Here is a 26,067-nt window from a genome sequence, read left to right on the forward strand (position 1 = left end):
GCAACAAGTACATGTGGGTGTGTACCACTTCATAGGTAGGTAAGAGGCTATTGGCCCTAGGGCCTATAGAATTCTAGCCATACGCTACCCTGGCCTTTGACACACAGGTAATTACATTTCACGTGGCCCTGTCAAGCAGAGACACTGAGGTGATTGCCTGGGTGTATTCACTATCTCCCATACAATCTCCAGGATTATTTATGATGACTGCTAATTAGGAGCTTTGTTTGCTATGGATAGTTGGTTTGTTCCAGAGTATGGGATGTCTCTGAGATAGAAATCTATCCCTCCAGCATGTGCTGTTTATTGTGGTCAAAGGGTTTGGGTCCCTAGAGCGTGTAGCTCATAGAGATTGTGATCTGTTTACGTGGAGCATGTCCAATAGATCTGGGTTTGACATAGCTTAGTATGTTAGGCAGAGGTCACCTCTGGGTAGGCGGTATGTGACACAGTCTAGTTGTGGGTTTGTGGGACAGTCTGCATACGGCATCTGTTTGACGCTGGTATTACTCTTTGTGAGGTATGTCTGTGTCCTTTCCACTTGCTGTAGATGTCTTGTGAGGTACATACCACATGGGGCATTGTACTCTATATTGGGTTTTATGTGTGTGGAGTAGAGGGGAACACTGATCTATATTTCCCTGGATGACACACCTTTTGTGATGACGTGTGCCACGTAGATGGATTACATGACTAGTGTGGAACTGTGACTGTTGAAGGGGAGACTACTGTCCACCTGTGTCCCATGGTCTCTTATCACACCTTCGGTGTTAAGTAGACTACCACCTATGTGGTAGTTCATGGGTACTGAGTATTTGCAAGGAGGGATGCCAATGCAGTGTCAACATTGAGCTTGAGTCCATGGCTTTGTCACCAGGCATCTGTTGCAGTAATTATGACCCTGTCTCTCTCTCTCTCTATATATATATGTGTGTACATATATATATATATATATATATATATATATATATATATATACACATACATATAAACATCCTTTGGTGTACATAAAGATATACATATAGGCACATATACAGTCCACCTGTCATGGTGGGAATATCAAGTATGGGAAGGTTGTGAAGTATACAGTTATGTCATAATATTGCACAGTGTTGTGCGGAATGCATTGAAGGTGTTCTCGGCCCATGTAGCTTTAGCAGGCCTCACTGGCTGCAACACTGCAAACCTGACAAATCATACCCACAGCGTTTAACCACCACATGTCATATACCAGCACTGTATGCTGTCTGGTCTGCCACGCACTACAACCTACATAGAAATATGCACATAACAACATTCAACAATATATATATATATATATATATATATATATATATATATATATATATATATCCACCTTTCACAAACAGTTGCAGTATGTCCCTTGCTCAAAGCACATGTACAGATGCTAATATATCTGACACGGACAGATCTCTCCGTATGTGTGTGCCATACACACACAAGGACCACACTGTTGTAAGTCCATGTACCTCATGGCTGACCTGTTGGGCCTTGCTGCAACATGAACAGGTGTCACATGTGAGCACACAGTAATATTAGAGGGTGTATACATAGCTGCTAATGCTGATTTAGCATACTAGCCTGGTACAGCTGTTGCCAATGATAAGCTACACGTTAATATGACTATCATGCATTTGTTACTCTGTCACATCTATGTTTGCATAACCGTATGGGCTACTACCCCAAACAGACATTGTACACACTACTGTACAGAACACAGATAACATGGATCAGATGTTTGACATTTAATGCTGAACTACATATGTCACCGTCACATCTCACTGCACACAGCTACACACTCATTTCTCCATGCCAGTAGTTATGCAGGGCATCTGTGCATTGATACGTACTGCTGCCATATATAGATGATTCAAACTATGTAGAGTACTCTTCACAAACATCTACTACATTCCAGTAAATACATAGCTGTTACATATCTTTCCTTTGTATGTGTTCGTATTTGTTGTCGTATATCCTGAATTCAGTTCTCAAGGTATATTTGTTTCGCAATATACGTCTTCCTTTCAATATATCAATTACTTTCCAAGTTTTTTTTCAATATCTTTTTTTTCAATATTTTTTTCAATATATATTTTTTTCAATATATTTTCTTTTCAATATCATTTCTTTTGTCAGTATATTAATTTGTTTTCAATATATTCTTTTTGTTATATTTCTTTACATTACATTGCTTTTGTTTTCTCTCTCTCTCTCTCTCTCTCTCTCTCTCTCTCTCCCTCCGTACCTGCAATGGAATGATTGCATGTGTGGACAGCAAGTACAGCCTGCTTTTATAGGTATCTGCACATATGCATGTGATGGCCTCTGTACCAATTGGTGGCCACCGTTTGGCAATTGCATGCAGCCTGCTGTGTGGTACTTGTAGTACTCACTGTCATAGCAACCCAGTGCTATAAATTGCTAAGTCAGGTAGGCATAGTCCTTTCAGATTTCCAAAATGGGGACCATGCTTGTTTGCTGTGGACATCGTTGTGTAAGTCAGAAGGTTGGTATACTTCTAACTGTTGCTAAGGGTGTAGCCAGTTATTTGTATGTTGTACTCAGACCTGAATGTTGCCACTTCCAGTACACAGTTGACAGTGTAGAATTGTACTCACCCCTAGAAATGCAAACACAAGATACATGGGAGTATGGAGTTTATTTACAACTTATACAATTAGCTACCATACATATGTAGTTATTGAGATGTTTTCATTTGGCACATGAACTGTTTGGGAACTGCTATACTGTGGATATTAATGTACTCACTTCTGCACAGTTTGTGCTTTTTATTTTGTTGACATTATCACAGGATGCTCATGAAAACTACATCCTTGCTGTACCTTGAACACACTGGTATTTTGTACATTTGGGTGAGGATTTTCCTGTTATGATAATGTGTGGGGGTTGTAAAGTGCTGCTGTAACATTATTTACTGCTAGAATGTCTGGTTCTGTTATCAAAGTCATGTAATGCAATTCCACAACAACTGCTGGTAAAGTTCCACAGAACAGGTTTTGTGTTATGGCATTCCTATCTTTCCTTTACATTCACACATTCTGATGCATGATATCTATATTTCAGCAACATCCTGCTGTATATCTAGTGTGGCCTAGTGGTACTTCATGCAGTATAGTGTGTCTGGGGTTCAAGACTGACAGTGGTGCTTTATCTTGCTGCTGAGCAGAATAATGCCCCTCATATGTAGGGTGACTATGGCACTTTTAAGCAGTTGTAAGCAGGTTTGCGCGGGTTTGCACGATGCTTAGCAATATTAAGCTAAGTGCACACATGTGCACACTCGCTCAAACCCGCTTACTACTGCTTAAAAGTGCTTACTCATGCTAACCACCGCGCTCATTTCTTTGAAAGAAAAGAAAGTGGGGAGATAGGAAAGTGGTGAAAAAGGGGCACAAAGAGGGAAAGACAGTAGGGAAAACAGCTTGGGATGTGCAGGATGGGTGTAGGGAAGGTCCATAGCTTCCCATTTCTTTAACAGTAACAGCTGTGCATATACTAGTAATTTGGAGGGAAATTTGAAACCTTCCACCCCTGAGAAAGGGGTGAGGACAACAAAGTATGTTCTACTGCCAATTAAATTTCAGTTTCTGTGTCCAGTGGACATTTGTGCAAAATGGGCAGCTATGTATGGGGCGTAATTTTTTTGTGGGAGCAGATTGCCCATTTTTTTTTTCAGGTGAGAGTGGAATGTGGGGTAGGGGAAGTAGGTATGTTTTGGGAGGTAGGTTTGGGAGGTAAACAGACAAGACAAACAAGATGCATACAGGGGCGGAATATGACACATGGGGTGGGTAAACACCACTGACGGGGAAGGATGTTTGGAAATCGCAAGCCCATGAGCCCACAGATGGCAACAGTGGAACTGAGATCCCCACCCATGGGCAGTCACCACTGCACCTTCACAGCCCAGAGGGTGGCTGTGCTGAGGCCTGCATAGGAGGGGCAGGTACACCTGTGAGTCGCGCCACTCTTGCCTCGAGCTGGCATAGGGGATCAGCGACTGAACGCTGGATCTCCCTACGCACCACAGCCCGCACCGTTCGGAGGGTGACAGGTGGACCTCCTCTGGCCATGCTTGCATGGGGAGGGATGAGCCCCATCCCCTGCAGCGCTTCCACCTGAAGGTGGCACAGGGCCCATGGAGGAGGAGGTCCTGGGCTGGGCACCAGACCTGCTGGTGCCAGGTGCCATCGCCAGCTGAGGTGGGACAGGTGGGTCCGCTGGGACCGGCCTTCCCATACGTTCTGTGTTTAGGTGAATTTAATGACAATATAGCCAACAGCATTCCAAATTAGTTGTAACAGCATGCAGTAATATTCCCATTAACCCAACACACCAGAGTTCCAACAGTTGAACAGCAAGCATAACACATGCATATATAGAACAACAGTGGACATTCCAACAGCATGCAGGAATGATTGGTGGCAACAGGCCACCGAGATTGTGGTGTTTGAACAGGGCACATGCATTAAAGTAAATGCAGATATTTATGTACCAATAGGACATATGCCCCAACAAATGTTTTGAGATTACACATACCCATTGAGGTGTGGAATTGCATTGTTTATGCACATACAGTAGGGTGTAAAAAGATACCTCCATTAACAACTTATATGAACTTATAGTTTACACTACATTCCTATTGACTGCAGGTATATATCCCCTACATGTATTATTACACTAGGCAATGTCCATTACGTTGTGGGATGTGTTTTGCTAGTTCCTTATGTACCGGACCTGTATCTAATATACAAACTGTCCAGGATGCAGATGTTACTGCTACATATTTATATATTTTATTTCTATTCATATGTCTACATATCTGGATGTGTTCAGGTGACATTATCAGTTATATTTTAACAGCCCCCTACATTTCTAGCAGCACGCTGACATTTCCAGTGAACACAATTACAAGCTACTCATGTGCCAGATTTACCTATACATGCCAGCCTTGAAACTACAGTTGAGGACTGTATATATGCTTAAGAGATACTGGCACTCCCTTCGTCCTCTTTCTATGGGCCTACCCAAGTGTGGGTTGACAGCGCTTAATACAACAATACTATTTCTATACTACAAGAGTACATCAACATTTCAAAGAAAGTGACACAGACACACTACAGGAGTTATACCTTTATTAATTACATTACACACTTTTCTAGTGGCTCTCTCATTTATTTGTTATTACAGTGCATGCACACATCTTATTCAGGATGTATTATACCATCATTTATGGTTTACAACACTCTTTTTCAGGCTCTCTCACTTATTCTATATAACAATACATGCAGAGAAATAATTCAGGACTTATTATACCTTTATTAATGGGTTACAACACTCTTTTTCAGGCTCTCTCACTTATTTTACATAACAGTACATGCAGAGAGGTTATTCAAGCCTTATTATACCTTTATTATTGGGCTAAGACACTTTTAGTCAGGCTCTCTCACTTATTTTATATAACAATGCATGCAGACAAATTACTAACCTGCCTGGTGGTGTAGCCTTAGCAGCCTATCTGCATAGGCTTGCTGATTCACAGCACGGACACCTGCAGCTGTGAAGTAAATGAATTGATATTTTGACATATACCTATCCATACTATCGACTACACTAGCAATATTTACATACTTCAGTCCATGGCTACCTACTCAGTAGTGGGGCATTTTGCATCCCATGGGCCTCCTGTATCCATTGGTTCAGTTGGTCCTGCTTGCGTCTCTTCAAGTCTGCATGGTGATGTCTAACCTGCTCACCAGTCCGAGGGATGCCTGTGGCACTGGTGAGTTCATGTGCGAGATGGTTCCAGGCCTCCGCTTTGTATTCCATGCCCTGGAACTGGTCCTGTAGGAGTCTAGCATCATGATGATGGACGAGGAGCCAAACCATCACTTTTGACTCCTCAATGCCCCACTGTTGCACTCGGAAGCGAGAGTCCTCTCCAACACCAGCCATTGCTGCCTGCAGATGGGAGCTACAACCAGTTATGGTGAGTATTACCGCCTATGGAGCTTAAATATGCTTCATTTCCTGCACTTATTTGTGATTGGTCAGATTTGAAAGTTCTCAGCTGAGTGCACACCTGCTTAGCACTGGGTAAACTTTGATTCATACGTATATGTGTGTTGACAGTCCATGAACATCAAATGCTGTCATGGCTTAGTGGATCAGTACTGTGATTATGATGCATACTATCCCGGGTTCGAGACCTGTCATTGCTTTCTTATTTTAGTACTGGCCTGACCGGTAGGGGGTGTGGCTGTGTTTAGCCAACTTTGCTCAACTTTGCTCAATGTTGCTCTACGTTTACCAACGTTGCCAGACGTTGCGCTAGTTAGTGCGGTGCGCAGCTTCGTGCAAACATGTTTGGTTTGCGCTAGTTTGCACGATGCGCAGCTCCACGCAAAGCTATTGCACTAGATACACCAGTGCTTAGCTATGGGCAATTATTCTTAAATGTGCTTAATACTGGTAAACGTTGCTTAGCAGTGCTTCACATTACTTAAGATAGGTTACTTATGCATTTATTAGTATGCATGACAGTTTCACCTTCTTATATATATTTAGAATATCGTTCACTACTACATAGACCATTTCGATGCATTTTCATAAAATTTAAAAGATAAATGTCAGGAATTATTTTTATGCATGGATTTCCTAAAGAAAATGGAAAGGGGAGTGGTGGGACTCGAACCGGGAATGCCTCCTCTTTGTGCGAAGGCTCTACCACTACACTATTGCTATTTGACTTAATTTGCATATAAGTGGTTTATTATCCTCTTCGATGTCTAAACTGCTAACTGTAGCTAAGCAATGGGCACACCCACGCACACACGTGCAAATACGGGCAGCTATATCATGAATTATAAAAAAAAAATTGTTTTACATTTTATTTCATTTGTACAGGGCTTTTGAATGTGGGGGAGTGTAGTGTTGGGGGTATACACATTTGAGCAGACTCACTCATATCTGCTGACATTTGCAGATTTAGGCACTGGCAGGGGTGTGGATATTTGGACTGCTCTGCAGTCTGACACGCCCCCTGCACTCCTACATGCTCCGTGTTAGCCTGGGAGTTGAGTCAGTGCGCCCTCATGCATATGCATGACACGATGACATCATACTCTTAGATGGCAGTCTCCGAGTAGGACTTCGTTCATCCTACATGGAGGATTACTGAATCCCCCCCATAGTCAAGCATGCAGCTAAAATGTATGTTGTTAAAATAGCATTCCTTTTGCTTTCCTACTGAAGTACACATAAATCAGACTCTGAATGCAGCAGACTGCTAGACATTTAGGAAATTATCAATCTCTGATTGCCTTCTAAAGTGTTTATGTTGAGAAATCCTTTTTGAAATGTTTTTAAGTTTCTTGCTGTGTATGTATGTATACACACACACACACACACACACACACACACACACACACACACACACACACACACACACACACACACACAATATGCATTTATTTATAATGTAAAAACATTTTTTTTAAACAAAACATATCTTCACACTGCATATTCATAGCAACTAAACTTTCATATTGTATGGGAGCACAAAGAAGGAGAAACTGGCTGATATGCTGTCTACTAACAAAGCATGTTTAGTTGTGACTGCAAGTGGACATTGTCCAGATTATAATGAATGTTTTTATGCTAGAGGTAAGCGCCATGCATTCCCCATGTGCCCTAAATTGCTATAATCAGTGACAGGGTTACTTAATCACTTGGAATTCTTCTTCTTCTTCTAGTAGGGGATAAATCTACTTCAAGTAATTTGATATACTACATTCTGACTTGCATCTGGTGATGGTAATTTATGAATCAAAATTTGTAAGTAAATTATGCCAGGTGTTTTGCATAACTCTTTGTGGAAAAAAAATTTGTAACTGATTTATTCTTTTGTTTTTACTTGATAGTGAGCATGGCTCATAGCTGAATAGGGACTAATGACAACCTCACCTATCCAATAGATAAATAGATGCATGACAGAAACAAAGTTCACCATTACTCAAAGCAGAGTTTAATACTTTAATATCCTTCTATATCACTGTTGTAGTATCCTTTACTTAAGGGCTCTCCTGTTGAGGATAGTCCAATGTCTGGCCAGTATACCAAAGCCTTTAGTTCTTATAGGTGCCGTACATCACATATATGCTGCCTGTGTTAAGTGTAGGACATAAATATACAGATGCATGAACTCAGAACGTCTTTGCCGCCAGTCTGAATGCTGTTATTGAACATGGGTCTGAATGCCCTTCTGCTTTGCTGGTCACTAAGTCATTTTTTCAGACAAATGCCCTGTTGGGGTGTCTTCTCTTCCTTTTCTTATTGTTGTTATGTTCATATCATCCAGAAAGGGCAAATTTCAGTGTGGGAGGCAGATTTCCCATAAAGACCATCACGACTAGTGTCTTTGTTTGGGAGCTTCCCACAGTCATACACAGTGTCTATTTTCCAGCCATTTGTGCCTAAGACCCTCAATAGCTGCCTATCCTCCTTGTCCATATACCTAGAAAACCAACATCTTAAGTTGTTGGCTCAGAGTGCTATGGTACAACCCTCCCGTCCTGAGGACCAGCTGTCTGCAAAGAAAAAGGCCAGAAAAGTCAGGCCTGATCCAGCTGTTGTCCTCCTTCCCCCAGACATCTCTTTTGAAGGTGGTGAAGGCCCTGAAGACTGTCCAGTGCTTGCGCTAGATTCCTCTGCCACAATCTGTTAGAGACTGGCATGGATCTGCCTTTTCACACATCCTCTGAGGCTTTTTAAACATCTGTACCTGACGTTGAGGGGGAACCTCAACTGATAGTATCCAAAGGACTGGAGGGATTCCTCAGATTTTAATTAGGGAGAAGATTCCTACGGAGAAGTATTCCTCAGATTTTAATGAGGGAGAAGATTCCTACAACTATTATGGAGTCATGTCAGGGTGTCTGACCCTCTAAGGGTGTTTTGTGCAGACATCCCACAGAAGAAAGAAAAAGACAAAGCATATTTACCCTGTTGTGAAGGATCCCCGACATGAATGGCAGGATTTCACTTAGGGTTTATTCAGTGCTTTGATGGCCTTGAGGCCACCACAGGGAGTCTGTGTTCCTGCTTCCCTGTCTTCCATTCTAGTCAAGAGGCCTAGTTAATTGGATGCATCACTAGCTTATTCTTCCAAAATCCCTTCCCCCTTGGACTAAATCTACTTCAAGTAATTTGATATACTACATTCTGACTTGCATCTGTTGATGGTAATTTATGAATCAAAATTTGTAAGTAAATTATGCCTGGTGTTTTGCATAACTCTTTGTGGAAAAAAAATTTGTAACTGATTTATTCTTTTGTTTTTACTTGATAGTGAGCATGGCTCATAGCTGAATAGGGACTAATGACAACCTCACCTATCCAATAGATAAATAGATGCATGACAGAAACAAAGTTCACCATTACTCAAAGCAGAGTTTAATACTTTAATATCCTTCCATATTACTGTTGTAGTATCCTTTACTTAAGGGCTCTCCTGTTGAGGATAGTCCAATGTCTGGCCAGTATACCAAAGCCTTTAGTTCTTATAGGTGCCGTACATCACATATATGCTGCCTGTGTTAAGTGTAGGACATAAATATACAGATGCATGAACTCAGAACGTCTTTGCCGCCAGTCTGAATGCTGTTATTGAACATGGGTCTGAATGCCCTTCTGCTTTGCTGGTCACTAAGTCATTTTTTCAGACAAATGCCCTATTGGGGTGTCTTCTCTTCCTTTTCTTATTTTTGTTATGTTCATATCATCCAGAAAGGGCAAATTTCAGTGTGGGAGGCAGATTTCCCATAAAGACCATCACGACTAGTGTCTTTGTTTGGGAGCTTCCCACAGTCATACACAGTGTCTATTTTCCAGCCATTTGTGCCTAAGACCCTCAATAGCTGCCTATCCTCCTTGTCCATATACCTAGAAAACCAACATCTTAAGTTGTTGGCTCAGAGTGCTATGGTACAACCCTCCCGTCCTGAGGGCCAGCTGTCTGCAAAGAAAAAGGCCAGAAAAGTCAGGCCTGATCCAGCTGTTGTCCTCCCTCCCCCAGACATCTCTTTTGAAGCTGGTGAAGGCCCTGAAGACTGTCCAGTGCTTGCACTAGATTCCTCTGCCACAATCTGTTAGAGACTGGCATGGATCTGCCTTTTCACACATCCTCTGAGGCTTTTTAAACATCTGTACCTGACGTTGAGGGGGAACCTCAACTGATAATATCCAAAGGACTGGGGGGATTCCTCAGATTTTAATTAGGGAGAAGATTCCTACGGAGGAGTATTCCTCAGATTTTAATGAGGGAGAAGATTCCTACAACTATTATGGAGTCATGTCAGGGTGTCTGACCCTCTAAGGGTGTTTTGTGCAGACATCCCACAGAAGAAAGAAAAAGACAAAGCATATTTACCCTGTTATGAAGGATCCCCGACATGAATGGCAGGATTTCACTTAGGGTTTATTCAGTGCTTTGATGGCCTTGAGGCCACCTCAGGGAGTCTGTGTTCCTGCTCCCCTGTCTTCCATTCTAGTCAAGAGGCCTAGTTAATTGGATGCATCACTAGCTTATTCTTCCAAAATCCCTTCCCCCTTGGACTATGGATTAGAGAAGGAGGATTCCTTGAGTCCAGGCTCTCCTTTGGAAGAACTCTTCTTTGGGGATAGCATTGCCCACATGATGTATTATTTTAAGTGAGATTGTTCCCAGGTCTCTGATATTTAAAAAAGGTAATATGAGCTCCTCCGGATGGAGTCTCCCAAACCTTCTGCTGTTCCACCTGTTCTTTCTGCCATTTTAGATACCTTTTCTGCAGCTTCTATAATCCCGGACTGTCAGCCTCCTACACCTAAAAAGCCAGATAGGTTTTACAAGGTACCTGAGGATTGCAAATTTCTTTATAAATGCCCCTCTGCCAACCCTTCTGTAGTGTCAGTCTCTTCTGACAAGCCATCCAAATTGTTGCACTCCACCAAGTTGCTGTCTTCTGATAATGATATTAGGGCCATGTAAATATCAGGCAAGGAGGTTTACACTGCTGCCACTTTGTCCTTTAGGGCCATTAAATACCAGACTCATATGACCAAGTATGTTTTGGCTGTCCTTTCTCAGACTTTTGAGGTGGTTTCTGACTTTTCTGACTCTGAGGGGAAGGCTTTGGCCCTTTCCCTGCTGGGTTCCACTTTGCAAGTTGCTCACCATTCAGTCAAATGCAGCTGTGATGCAGCTGATGTCTCTTTGAGGGCTGCTGCCTTTGGTTCAGTTATGAGGCATTATTCTTGGCTTCAGGTTTTGCATAATGACACAATGGACAAACATTTGGATGCTGCTTTGGATAACAAAAGTCTTTTTGGATCGGCTGCTGCTAACCTTTATTTTTGTTTCTCCTATTCCTAAATTTCAGAAGAACTATCATTCCAAGTCTGCCTTTGTTTGTAGTCTTAACCTTCTCCTAAAGGGAAGAAGGGTCCCCAGTGTGTGCCTCCTGCTAAGTCTAGAAAGATTCCTGCCTCTCAGAAACCTTCTTTTTATGATAAGCCTGGTTCTGTTTGAAGGTTTGCTTCCCCCTTCTCTTGGCCAGATTCTGTTGTGCCTCTGCCTCTCCCTGTCTTTTCCAAATTGGTTACAAATCACAACAGACAGCCCATTATTCATCAGGGATATTTCATGGTTTGGATGTCCCTTCCTCTCTTTTCAGGCATTCCTAAACATTATCAGGAACAGCCTTCTCATTTCCCAAAGGTTCTTCACTTTCCTTTGGATCAAGGCACCATTCAAGCTGTGCCTCCCACCCAGGTAAGGAAGGGTTTTATGCTTTTGGTCCTATGAAAGGAGGGTATATGGGGACTGATTTGCGATCTTTCTTTGCTACACACCTTTTTCAAGATTCTTTCCTTTCAGATGTTATCCCTTCAGACATTGTTTCCTCTTCTACTTCCTAATACCTTTCTGGTGTCTGTGGATCTCAAGGATACATACCTTCACATCCTCATCCATCCTCTCTTCAGGAAATTGTTAGATTTCTCTTTCTCTTCCTTGCATTTTCAGTTCTCTCCTTTGCCATTTCGGCCTCTCTACTGCCCAAGGATATTCACCCCAGCCTCGCTCTTGTCATTGCTTTTCTCAAGCTTCAAGGTGTCCAGATTTTTCACTGTCTGCATGACCTGCTTATTCAAGATCCTTCTCCTAGCAGTCTGTTTCAGGATCTCTGGTTTACTGCTTGTCTGTTCCACAATCCTGGGTTCACCATAAATCTCCAGAAGTCAGCTCTGACACCTTTCTGAGATCATATTTTCCTTGGATGCAGCTTCCAGATGATTCCAGTGTTGGCATTCCTTCATGCCTTTTTCCATTCCCTTCTTCCTCTGGCATCTTTCATAGCCAGGGAATTTATCAGAGTCGTGGTGTGTGTGGCTTCCCCTATCTTTATGCTCCCTCTCACCAAGCTGCATATGAGGAAACTTCAGAGGTATCTTAAATCTGTGTGGCTGCAGCATTGCCATCCCTTGGAGTTCCCAGCGCCTTTTCTTCTCTGTTTCAAGCTCGAGCTTCATCAGCTCTCTGACAATCCAGGACTTCCTTTTCAAGCTCCAGTTCTCACTCAGGAGCCAAAGACAGGAGTTGGGTGCTTTCTGTAGCAGCCCCCATAAATTCAGGTTTTCTGGCCTCCTCATCAGAGTTCAGACCATATAAATATAAAAGTGATGTGGGCTCTGCTTCTGGCTGTCCAAACTTTTAATTCTTTCTTTTGTCCCAGGTCCCTCAAAATCTTCACAGACAATATCACAGTGATGTGGTATGTCAGCAAGTGGGGTGGGGTGGCATGATGTCCTGTCTTCTTTACAGACTAGCTCATCAGGTCTGGGATCTAGCTGTCCAGTATCAAATGACTCTTCTGGCAGTTTACATTAACTAAGAGCACAATCTAGTGGCAGACTCTATGAACAGGTCCAGCACACTAGCTCATGAATGGGGGCTTTATAGAGATGTGTTCCTAGACATTTTTCATCTATGGAGTATTCCTCAGACAGATCTTTTTACCTCCCCTCTGAACAGACAACTTCCTCTATTCTGTTTCAGAGTCCCAAGTTCTCTGGCTTGGAAAGTGGATACCCTGTCTTTTCCTTCGAAAGGGATATTTCTGTATGCATCCCCCTCCTTACTCTGTTGCCATAAGTTCTGCACAAGATTAGGCAAAATCTTGCTGGTGACTCCCTTTTGGCCCAGACAAGCTTGGTTCCCCTTTTATTCTCATGCAGCCAGGGGCAAGCACCACAAGTTACTTTACCAGATGGATCTTCTTACAGAAGACAAGGGATCTCTTGTCCAACCTCACCTGTCCACTCTTCAGCTGAAACTGTGGGTGTTAGGGTTTTGATCCCTTTAAGGCACTTTTTTTCTGAGGACGTGCTGTAGGTTCTGCAGGAGACCAGGAAACCCACTACCAGAAAATCCTGTATGTCAAAATGGAAGCAAGTTTCTGTCCGGTGCCTCTCTCACCATCACAATCTCGTATCTGTGGAGTTTCCAGAAGTTCTTTCTTATTTCTGTAATCTGCTCCATGGTGGGTTGGCATAATCTTAAAGCTCACCTTTCAGCAGTTTCTGCTTGTCTGCCCTTAGCTCCTCCTCTTCTGGGCTCTAGATTTGACATCAAGCAATTTCTCAAAGGCATCCTTCATGTCAGACCTCCTGGGAAGCCTGTTTCACCTTCCCTGGACCTCGGTTTTGTTCCTGAAAATTTGACTCTGGCTGCTTTTGAGCCTGTGTCTTCAGCTTCCTTACAACATTGTACTTGGAAGATTGTTCTCCTTTTCACTTTCACTTCAGTCAAGAGAGTGTCTGAACTTCAGGCTGTCATGACTATTCCTCCATTCTTAATTTTTCATAGATACAGGGTGTCTCTTCATACTAATCCTTCTTTTATGCACAAGGTGGTCAGTGAGTTGTCCCTTAATCAGTCTATTCAGCTTCCTTCTGTTTTTTCCTTCTCCGCAGTCTGCCAATGAGAAAGTTCTTCACACCTTAGATTTGCATAGACAGCTCAGATAGTAGCTGGATAAAACTAAAGTTATTTGCAAATATGAGCAGTTTTTTGTTTCCTTTCATCCCAGTAATTTGGGTTTGGCTGTTTCTAAGCAAACCATCTAGTCCTGGATTTCTAAGGCCATTTTCTTTTGTTATTCTTTTCATTGCAAATGTCTTTCCTCATCTGTAAAGGTGCATTCTGCTAGTGCGGTTACCTCCTTTGTTGCTTTTTTCAAGGGTCTGGATACCAATTCTATGCTTGAGGCTGCTACTTGGTCCTCTGTTCATACTTTCACTAAGGATTACAAGTTGGTTATTATTTCCGGGGCCAGAGTTCGCTTTGCCAAGGCTGTCCTGCATGGGTTTGTAGAGGGCTGTACTGTGCCTTCCTCCTCCCAGGTTTCCTTTTAAGCTCTTGTACTTTGCCTTAGGTAAAGAATACTGCAACAGTGATATGGAAGGACATAGTACACTTGTGTAAAATCTTATCATAACAATATAAGCCCTTTTCTTCACTGTTGCAGTATTTGGTTCCTCCCTCCTACACCCTCTATGCTGGCTCTTGCCCTGCATTTTTGTTGCCCTCCTGGCTGAGGGGTCCCTCTTCCTCTTTCTTTTTTCCTTCTGGATGTATATCATCTCCTTGTCCCTGAGGGTATTCAATTCCTCCTGGGGCTTTTTCAGTTCTGGGTGTGTCCGCCTGTATGTCACCTTTATGCCCTAAGCCTTGCGTACATAGCCGGCCTTAGGCATAGGCCAACTAGGTGGCTGCCTAGGGTGCCACCTGGCAGGGGAGCTATTCTAGTACTTATTTGGTGTAAGTAGACCAGGATGGGGCACCAGGTGTTGTGTGGGGGCTGTGGAGCCCTTTTGCTTAGGGCACCAGATAACCTAAGCCTGCTCCTGCTTGTATAGTGATCATATGTATGAGATATAGTGCATATAAGAAGTGAAGGCTTTGCTATAATGGCCAGACTTTGGCCTGTTCTTGGCAGGAGATCCCTTAGGTAAAGAATATTGCAACAGTGAAGAGAAGAACATCTACTGTTATGGTAAGACTTTACACAACTGTACTTTCTCACACAAAATTCAAGTAGTCACCTTTCTCCTTCTTTTGCATGTTTGGAATAAGGAAGAGAATTTTTTTAAACAAAGAGCTCAGATTGTGAGTAGCACTATATTGCCACTGTGACTGCATCATCACAGGCTTTAGAAAGAGTGTGAAAATACGAAGAATTGTATATGGCACAAGTGAGGAAATTTCACATTCTAAACAGGACAAGGACATTATTTAAAAAATAATTTTGTTTTCTTTATTCATGAAAGCATGATTTAAGTTGCTTCCCTCCTATCTTCTCAACAGCAGCACCCTCTGCCAGTTCTACTTTTAGTGGAATTAAGTTTGTTAATATTTGTAGGAGTTTCCCTCCCAGAATCCAGTTGAAAATTTTAAGAGAATCATCCAAGAAAGTCTGTGGTTGAACATGTGGCTCAAGCTTCTGACTCACTGCAGTTAAAGGCCAGGGAGAATAGGAACTGCCCTTTTCTTATTTATTCTGCTGAGACTCCTGCTGACATTTCATTGGCATTCACTCACAATACAGACCTTCAGGAAATTTTGTGCTCTTTGCTGCCCTGAACTGGTGGACTTCTGCAGTCTCCTCATAGCCCATCACCAGATTTGCTGCCTTAAACAGTATTGCCTGCATCAATTTGCCTACGGCTTAGCTCAGCGCAGCATTTTCTTCTAGCTGGGTAGCTGTTGTTTCAGTTCTCTTTATTTGTGGAAGTACCTCTGTTTAGTGTGTGCCTTCTTTATGAACATATCCCTTAAGTAATGCCAGGTTCAGTGTCTACAAGAATTCACCCAAACACACACACCTTGTTGTTTTCTTATACTTCCTCTTTATTCTGTCTTTATTTTATGGTGCTCTGTCTTACATACTATTTAAATGCTGTATATTTTACCATTTACATATTTTATGTTTTTCTGCTTGTTTTATTTATCCTTTTGTTGACTGAGTTAGTCCCACTAGACTAGTGGTCCCTTTTCACGGTAGACCAAAGGTGATATCCACTTACCTTTTCTGCCATATCTGGTCTACTGTAAAGCTCCAGATCTCACTTCTGTCGATGCCCAGCCTGCCTGGCTTTTGCTTTGAGCCTGAGGTGTGATTCCATATGAGTTTTACCTTATTACTAAGTGCTGTGCAGTAGCCCTATTTACTGCTGTCTCTTCACAGCTTTGCTCTTTTTCTGACCTACTTGCTTTACCTTCTGTTTTTTTTTTTATTCTTTGCCCATCCCATCCCACCAGGTTTAATTCACTTTTTACCTATTACCTAGATGTCATGCAGTAAGCCCAGTTATGCCTCTCCCCTCCAGACACTGTATCTTCTCCTTGATAATTATCTTATGTTATATTCATGTCTCTCTTCCATTTAATACCTTTCTATCTTTTAATGACATAAAGCACTAGCTTTCTTGTTTTCACTGACCTTTTCTTTTTTATTCTGCAAAGACACCTAGTATTCACTGTATGTGGTTTGCTTCCTTGCATTTGGTGATGTTTACCTCCTATTACTGTGCATCTACAATTATACTGAATGCATTGATATGCCTGTCCATCATTATGTATTTATTACTTGTAATCTATGCAGTTTGTGTGCATGACATCTTAGCACACCATTATTTTGTTGCTGTACATATTACCTAATTGCTCATTACAGAGCCCATATACCACTAATTGCATTTACTCAATGAAATGTTCATTGCTTGTTTATTGTCTTAATAGTTTTATATAATTGCGCACTGTTTCAGTGGTTGTTCTGCAGCTGGTGCAATCTTAGTTCAGGTACTGCTAATTATATTTTGTTTATTTCACCAAACACCTGCTATCTTTTTGTTGCTACACCTCATGCTGTTTCACTGGTTTTGCATTCACTGTTATATATGCGAAGACCTTTCAGTGATATTTTATGCTTGCAGTCTTTGTGGCAACAAAGTTTTAGCATACTGCGTATACTCACTTGCTGACTTTTGATTTATAATTGGTACTGCTTCATTGTTTTAATACTTTACTTTCTAACCTCTCAAAGATTAATTCCATATACTTAACTATCTTTCTGGCTTTGTGTGTATTTACTTTGCGTTGCAGTACTCTTTGCTATGTGCAGGAATTTTATTACTTTTTCTGACTACTTACTGAGCTGTACTGTGCAATGAGTGATGCATTCAGCTCCATGACCATTGCTGTGTGAAATGTGTTCTGTACAATGTTGTGTGATTATATTTTAAGAGACTGTACCATCGTTTATAAATATTGACACTGGATATATTTTTTATGAACCATTGCAGCTTGTTAGCATATGACTTACTTGGCTTGCTACAAAGAAGTAGAGTGCAGTATATTGCTAGCAGTGTTTACTTATGGGCTTTCCTTCTTTTCAGACTAACTCCTTACATGTATTTATTTATTTATTTATTTTGACATTTGTTAACCAGGTATGTCCAAATGAGCATGAACCATTTTCAGCAGAGACTTGGGGCGAAAAGCTCCATAAAGAGCACTTATCAAGGCAGTGAATAACAGTAAGTACAGAAAGCTTCAAATACAAGCCAAACTTTAATACAGGGTTAACTGTAGATACAATAAATTCTGAAATGCAATACACAAATTAATAGACCAGCAGGTACAGAAATAAATGCTACAAGAAATCAATAATGGTTACTATAGTCACGTACAGATCCCCAAATGTAGTATATAGTAGAACAGCCCAGGAAGATCAGGAGTAAAAAGTATGAAATGAAAAAATACAGCCAAGTAGAGTAGATGCGTGCAGTGCATAGGCAGAATAGAAAGGGCATCTGAAAGGTAAATTGTGAATTACTGTATAACTTACTGTGCATACAATTTAGAATATCAATATCCTCTTGTATTGTTTTTGGTTATCCTTTTTTCCTTAATATTATTTATTATATTGCCTCATACAGCATTCATTTTACAGCATCTGTTAACGCCCTGTACTGTTTGTCTGAGCATCCTACTTGCTCTGTATTTGATTGTTGTCCTTGTAGTTATTTGTCCCTCTGACTTATTATTTTGCTGTTATTTATCTTCATTCATAGATCATATCTCATTCCCTCACAACATAAACTCTCAGGGACTCTGTTCTTTGATGTCCTGAACTGTAAGCTTCCTGCTGTCTCCTCATAGGTGTACACTAGCGTCCAGCATATCAAGTGCTACCTTAAGTCTTATTGCCTGCATCTGTTTGTCTACAGCCTAACATGGCACAGTACTTCATCAACTGTTTCATTTCCCTTAGATTTTACAACTACCTGTGCTGTTCAGCTTGTGCCTGCTATATTTATAATTCCACAAGTTATCCCGGGTTTAATGTCTTCCACAAGTTATCCCGGGTTTAATGTCTTTGCAGGTTTTTTTTCCTCCTACTTATGTGTCTTCTTTGGACTAAATATATTGTATGTTGCTTAGTCCTACATACTTTCTGAACACTGTGTATTTTCTTTCTACATTTTAATTGCTTTCTGCTTTTTACTTTATTACAACTACCAGTTCTCTCACTGAAGTTGTTTCTTATTTCCTTTGATCTGCTGTAAAGACTGGGTGTTGCTTTTGTGCATACCCGGCCTGGTTAGCTCATGCTGGGAGTTAGTGAGTTAGAGCTATGTCTTGGTTTATTCCCCATTCCTGTTCCCCAATCATCCATCCCTTCCCTTGTCAACATTTAAACACGCATAACCATGCTCTAATATGCTGACTCCACACCGCCTTCTTCAAGTAACACAACTAAATTACCTCACTAACTTTCTACTTGCAGGCATACTGTACAGGTTGTACAATATCTGCACTAAATGTGGTATACATTTTATTTAATAAAATCCATCTCTTTTAGTAGTGACAACACGTACTTCACATCAACCACTGTGGATATTAATACCAGTACTTCACACAATGTAGGAAACAGAAAATTTACCTCAGGATTTCTCCGTATACCACTAATGGTCAAAAGCAGCTCCTAAATGCTTGATTCCCATGCATGGGTCCCCTCAAATGATCTGTGGTATGATCCCAGTTATTTTCATTACGGATTATATATAATTATAGACAATGAGATGGGTAAGGACAAGCTAGAACAAAATGGGATGTTAATTTGAGCACAAAAAGTAGAACTGAATATGCTTAAAATGGCTATCAAGAGCAGCTAGCTTAGTTACTTACCTATGAACATATATGAAGCATATAAGCAAAGGAAGCACTTTAGCTTCCAATTCCCCTCCCATTTCCATGCACAGTTTATGTGGCTTTTTTCTGAATCACTGATTCGATATGTGATACGACCATATTATACCTGGACTCAGCTGCATCACACTATGCCTATCTAACTTTTTTAACTACACTCACCTGTGACCCTGCATCAAACTCCTAGCTATCTATACATGTTGAACACAAACTCTGGACACCTTTTCCTTCTTTATTCATCTGCTGGTACTTATAATTTGTACTATTAATGCATATCTTAAACATGAAAGATTTCAAAATATGAGCCAGATCATGGTCAAGTGGGATCCTAGGCAGAGTATAATGGACCAGCCCCCCCCCCCCCAAACATGCCACTATCATTTTACTTGCTGAATTCTCTATAATAACCAATGTAGTTCTTGACACCAATGTTTATCTTAACAGCATCAATCAGATATCCAACTGAGGTGGCTGACTGATCACAATACAAAGTTGGTAATCTGTACTGCATTTCATATTACCATCAGCTGTTGAAATAAATGCATTAAGTCCAAACAGTTTGTCAACCACATTCAATTTTTAGATTTCTTCAAAATTTTCTATATCACATAAATGAGATTAAATCCAGAGAAACAAAGGGAATCACTACACATTTTAATTCACTGTTAGTACACAGTAAAGTAAAGATGAGAAAGCAGCCATAACAGAAGTTTGGATTTTCCTTCAGCTATGTTGTCTTATATCTGTAATTACAGTAATATGACTGTTATTTTTCTTTCCCAAATATGATCTTCTTTGGCTAGGCTTATATAGGCTCCAGGGCCGTTAGCCTAGTACACACCTATGACCCTATAGGCTCCAGGGCTATTAGCCTAGTACACACCTATGAACCTATAGGCTCCAGGGCCATTAGCCTAGTACACACCTATGAACCTATAGGCTCCAGGGCTGTTAGCCTAGTACATACCTATGAACCTATAGGCTCCAGGGCCATTAGCTTAGTACACACCTATGAACCTATAGGCTCCAGGGCCATTAGCCTAGTACACACCTATGAACCTATAGACTTCAGAGCCGTTAGCCTAGTACACACCTATGAACCTATAGGCTCCTGGGCCATTAGCCTAGTACACAACTATGAACCTATAGGCTCCAGGGCCATTAGCCTGGTACACACCTATGAACCTATGAACCAAATATCTTCATTTTTTTCCTTCCAGCAAATCAATGAATTTAGTACTGATTTACTTACTCAGCTATGTACAGAATATTTAGTTTTCTTATTTGCATTAGGTACTGTCACGTGCCCCCCCCCCAAAAAAAAAAAAATGGCCTGCGGTGTGCCCACTTACCTATATCAAACCATAAATGTAGCCAGAAAACGTCACTATAAATAGACTTTGGTCCATGTCACCCCAGACTGTTAGGACTTGTGATTTCTGAAGGTGATGTTTTAGGGTTAGAAATAAAGCAGCCAACCACTGATGATATGTAATGCACCATGCATGAGGACTGGACGTGACTGTAATATACTATTAATGAAGTAAATAACATTTAAAAAAAGAAAGAAATGTTCTGAAATACGGTGCATTAGATGTATATAGTTTTCAATACAAGTAGGGACTTCTAACAACATACTTGGGTATAAATAAAGCACACACATACTATTCCAGTGAAATAAGCCCCTTCTGTCAGGGTATACCTCCTTAAACTGAATGTATTACATAAATATAATGGTCACATTGTTCTTTGACAAATAATGTTTCCTCAGCAGACTATATCAGTAATCACTGACATGATCATATTAACTGTCTTTTGCTTTCACATATAACTTGCCCAAAAATAAGGCCAACATTCTCCATACTTCTGACATCTCACTGAGATGAAAACAAAAAAAAAACATAATGACCACAGAAACATATTTCAGCATGCTGCTGTTAGACATATACATTTCTTCTCAACAACCTATCTCATTTTTATCCAGCAGTGATCATGTGTCACCTTGTGTTTTCATATGCAACATGCCTCTTCACCTCCATTCCAGAAAGATATCAACTTTTATGTATACTCTTGACATTTCAAAGTGAAAGAAAAAAAGATCATAGTACTTTATTTCAGCCTGCCACTTCCTGCACACACATACACTGCCTCCACCACCACCCCAAATTACTTATATCAGTCACTCTGTATAGTTCATGGTTGTTCTTTGCTTTCATACAAAGTCTGACCACTTTATGTCCATGTTTCTAATGTGTGATTCTGAAGCCAGTGAAAGGCATGTTGCAATAAATTTCAGCTTTGTCATAAAACACCTGCAATGACTTAGGCCGGAAAGATCACATAACTTTTCTGTATTTTCATACACAACCTGCCTCCTTACCTCTCTATCTCCAACAAAAAAGACCCACCTTCTGTGCACCTCTTTGATATTAGGTTGTGAAAAGGTTAAAGAAAAAATATCAGAGTGATGTATTTTAACTTGTGTCTTTGAGACACTGCATTCTTCCCATCCCCATCAAGCTGCTGTAGAAGCTACTCTGTTGCGATCACCCTAAATGTCCTTTGCTTTCATTCACACACTGCCTGTCCTAAACAGACAGACAGACAGACAGACAGACACTTCTGATGTGAAAACATCTTCCACAGTAATGCAGTCTAACTTTTTATTTTAGGGTAAGGGCACAACACCCCATGCTAATCTTGGCAAAAATAAATGTATTAGTATGTATAGAATATTTAGGTGATGGTAGTATTTCTGCATTAAATGAAATGTGCAGTTCCAGTTAAACAAAATGAAGATTAAGTGAAGGCATATGGCTTACAAGAATTATTTTTATTAGCAGTGTTTGTAAATGTGCTCAATTGTGCTATTAAAGTGCAATAATGATTACACTAACATAAATGTCAGTAATGGTTACAAAATAAGAAAATGCATACAACAAGGTTGTTGTGATGTGTAGTTGCAGCAGATGTATAGTCTTGTTTCTTCTGGACCCTTATGGAACATAAAACTGTGGTGTGATATTTATTGTTGTAATGCAGACGTTGTTACTGTAGATAAAGTAGTACAATGACTGTCACAAGTTATTTGCATTTTGGTTATGGAAGGGTTAAAAGGGACTTTTATGGCAGTATTATTATCAGAGAAATTGTGTAGTGTTGGGTTTAAATGATAGCTCATATGTTGCTAGGGAAGTTATATGATACACATATGCAGATATTGAACGGAAGGTATATCTTGGAGAAGGAGAGAGCCTTGGGTGACAGTGTATCACATGAATTGCTTTCTCAGCGAGACATTGACTTTGGTCCATTTAAGGCTCTCCACACTGAAGTAAGATCATGATACTCCTGTGGTAGGTAAGCAGCCTAATATGAGCAGCTGACTCCTTTAACAGTCATGCTTTTGCCACTGCGTCACTAGACTGACTGATCTGAGCAAGTGACTGTAAACTATAAATATTAAAATAAACATCTTAAAATAGGCACGTAAAAATCTACTGCCAATCATTAGCGGACCGGAGTTCCACTGCGGCAACCCCTAACCGGGAAAAAGCCAAAAGACACAACAAAACATCTTAAAATAGTTGTGTTCTTATGTTGTGATGTTATAATAAATACTTTATTAGGAAAAATCTTTATAACCTAGAAAGGGCAATCTCAAACCATTTTTATTTCAATAAATTTGATTTGCATTAGATTTTTTTGAAGCCATCACAGTTTTCCTGTTTTCACTGTTTGACCATCTTTCTTCCTTCTGTAATTTTATACCATTTTGCTGCCCCCAGGCAAAATATTGCTACTATTTAAAAAATAACCAACATTATCCAATCGTTTTAATATTTGTTAACCAGAGCAGAGTGCTGATGTGCATGGGCCATTTTTAGGTTTAGACCAGAAGAATAAACAGATGTTAAAAAAGTAAAATAGTTACATGTCTATTCCTAAGTGTGGACATAATTCAGCATTGCTAGATAAACATTTGTGCTTTAAAACCTTTAGCTTAACAGCACAACATATTTTTTGTCATAATTATTGTTGAAAATCTTTATTCCACCTTAGCATGTTTCCTCATAGGTTTATAGGTAGATGATCCCTTGCTGATCTTAAAACCAGTTCATTAACTATGTATATCATGAGTTTTATAATTCTAGATGTGCTTGATTGCTGGAGTTGTGATGTTTGTGTTATGTCAAACGAGTAAAATAATCTTGCCCATTTCCCCTATTTTATTTTCACTGTGATGTCATTGCACCTTCTTTTCCTTCTTCTGTGATAAATCCTTGCATTTGAATATCTCTAACTATTGTCCGGGTCTGACAATATTTCTAGAAGAATGTCATTTAATTTTCTTGTAAACAGGTTCTGTGATTCAGATCCCTAAATCCTTAAGTATACTTCCCTCACTGCAACTTCTACATTTTTATTGCCTTTCTGTTTACTATATCTTGTAAGGTTTATGCTCAGAATCTGGAAAAGCTTGCAGGTTTACTACCATAATCTTGAATCTCACAATCTTGGAAATATACATACATGTATATATAGGGTTACAAATTTTCAAGAATGTGATAACACCTATATAGTTACTATTTTAATTATTTCAACAAGAAGTCTTTGTGGATAGGGGTGTAGCAGTGAAGGCATACTCTACTAGGGCAGCAGCCACAACCAAGGCATTTTTCAGCAGTGTGCAAGGCAGCTACTTCACTGCTGTCCATATGTGTTTTGAATACTACAGACCAGCCACCCAGTCCATGAAGAGAGCAAGTTTTCTCTCTACTGTCCTGAAAGAGGAGATGATCTTGTTTATGACCCGAGATAACTTTTATTTACTTAAAGTTGATGTTTCTAGTGCTATACTACATAAATATTATTGCTTTAACCAATCAGCATTACCTGATCGTTAATTAAGTCTTATATTGTTTAAGTATTCTTTCTTTATGTTTATATACAGGCTGGCTTGAACATAATCTGTGTTGATCAAAACCCTATGCTGTTTAACAAATTTAAATGAATCAAGTGAGTAAGTAAATAAATTAATAAATAAATCCTTAATTGATTTGTCTTTTTCTATGCTCTCATCCCTGCTATGTTCCTAGTAAGTGTTATCTGAACTTTTTCCAGTTTCCTTAGCTGACCTTGATTGTATTATCAAATTGAGTCAGAATACCTGATAACTGGCCTAATCAAATTATTATAAAAAGGTAATATTCCTCTTACTAACAGTTGTTCATAAAATAAAGAACATCAAAAACCACCAAATTGTCAGCCTCCAAAACAATTGTAGGAAATTTTTAATAGAAAAACATTAAAAACATCCATAGTTAAGCACTTTCGTCTTTTTGTTGCCAATACATCATCAGAACTCTTAATGCAACTCAAACTAGCTCCATTTTAAAATGATACAAATACAGACACACCTCTAAAACAAACCAGTCAACACAAATTACTGATATAATTAGTAAAGAAAAAGAAAAAATTCTTAAAGTGGACACAGATTCAGTTGAGTTGTGTAAGTATCCCACACACACAAAGAAAAAAACTTTTTCTTCATGTTAGCCTCACTAAAAATGCTAACAAAATTATTTGAAAACATTTTGTACAATGCTTTACATTAAATGACATTGAAATATCAACAATGTGCCTAAAATTAAGGCACTTCAACATAATCTACTTGTTCTTCTTTTAAGCTCACCATTGAAATATTATTATTTAAACCAAGAAAGTTTGTAGCATCTAGCCTGAATTGCCAGTATATTTCCTGGTGAAGCAGTTTGTTCTGCCAATCACCTACAAAAGAGACATGTTTATTTGTTCCAAAACCAAGAAAGTGAACTTCGTGAAACCAGTACAAACAATGGAATGTCTGGCTAAGGCACTTTTACCATCTTTATGTTGAATATTATAAAGATGTTGGTAAATGTGCTTGTTTAAAACATTTTTAGTTTAATTCACATAAAAAATGGGGCATGATGAACGGGTAGCCATGTATAAACTCTCTGGGAGGAACAATTGAACTTTCCACCATGCTAGAATTTCATCCACTAAGAAATGTGAGCATTGCCATCAATGCCCCTGTATTAATGCACTCTGCAATGGCCATTTGCTAGGGCAATTTGATTTGGCTGGTCATGGTGGAAAGTTCAGTTGTTCTTCCCAGAGAGTTATGACTACCTATGCATTGTGCCCCACTTTTTACGTGGGTAAAACTAAAATGCTTTAAACAAACATGTTTACCAACATCTTTACAGTATTCAACGTAAAGATGGTAAAAGTGCCTTAGCCATGAATGCCATCGTTTGTACTGGTTTCACAAAGTTTGCTTTCTTAGTTTTGGAACAAATAAACATTTCTCTTTTGTAGGTGATTGGTAGAACAAGCTGCTTCACCAAGAAATGTAGCAGCAGTTCAGGCTGGATGCTACAAACGTTCCTGGTTTAAATGAGAATAGTTCAGTCAGTAGTGAGCTTAAAAGAAGAGCACATAAATTATGTTGAGATGCCTCAATTTTAGGCACATTGCTGGTATTTCCGTATCATTTAATCATAAAGCATTGTGCAAAATCTTTTCAAAGAATTTTGTTAGCATTTTCAGTGGGGCTAATGTTAAGAAAAAAGTTTTATCTTTGTGTGTGGAGGGGATATTTACACAACTCAACTGAATCTGTGTTCACTTTCTGAAGTTTTTCTTTTCTTTTTTTTTTTTACTGATTACAT

The 26,067-nt window shown here is 39.9% G+C and overlaps 1 protein-coding gene across 1 annotated transcript in view; it reads left to right on the forward strand.

Annotated features, from left to right (window-relative positions):
* Positions 1 to 8,596: 8,596 nt before the first annotated feature.
* Positions 8,597 to 26,067, forward strand: part of LOC122808512 (CXADR like membrane protein) — a 490,245-nt gene continuing 472,774 nt past the window's right edge. Inside the window, exon 1 of the mRNA XM_044079467.1 lies at positions 8,597 to 8,762. Within this exon, the coding sequence (XP_043935402.1) occupies positions 8,597 to 8,762 (166 nt within the window). The remainder of the gene's footprint in view (positions 8,763 to 26,067) is intronic.

The sequence above is a fragment of the Protopterus annectens genome, chromosome 8.part0 (genome assembly GCF_019279795.1).
Source record: "Protopterus annectens isolate FY-2018-M chromosome 8.part0, PAN1.0, whole genome shotgun sequence".
NCBI lineage: Eukaryota > Metazoa > Chordata > Ceratodontiformes > Protopteridae > Protopterus > Protopterus annectens.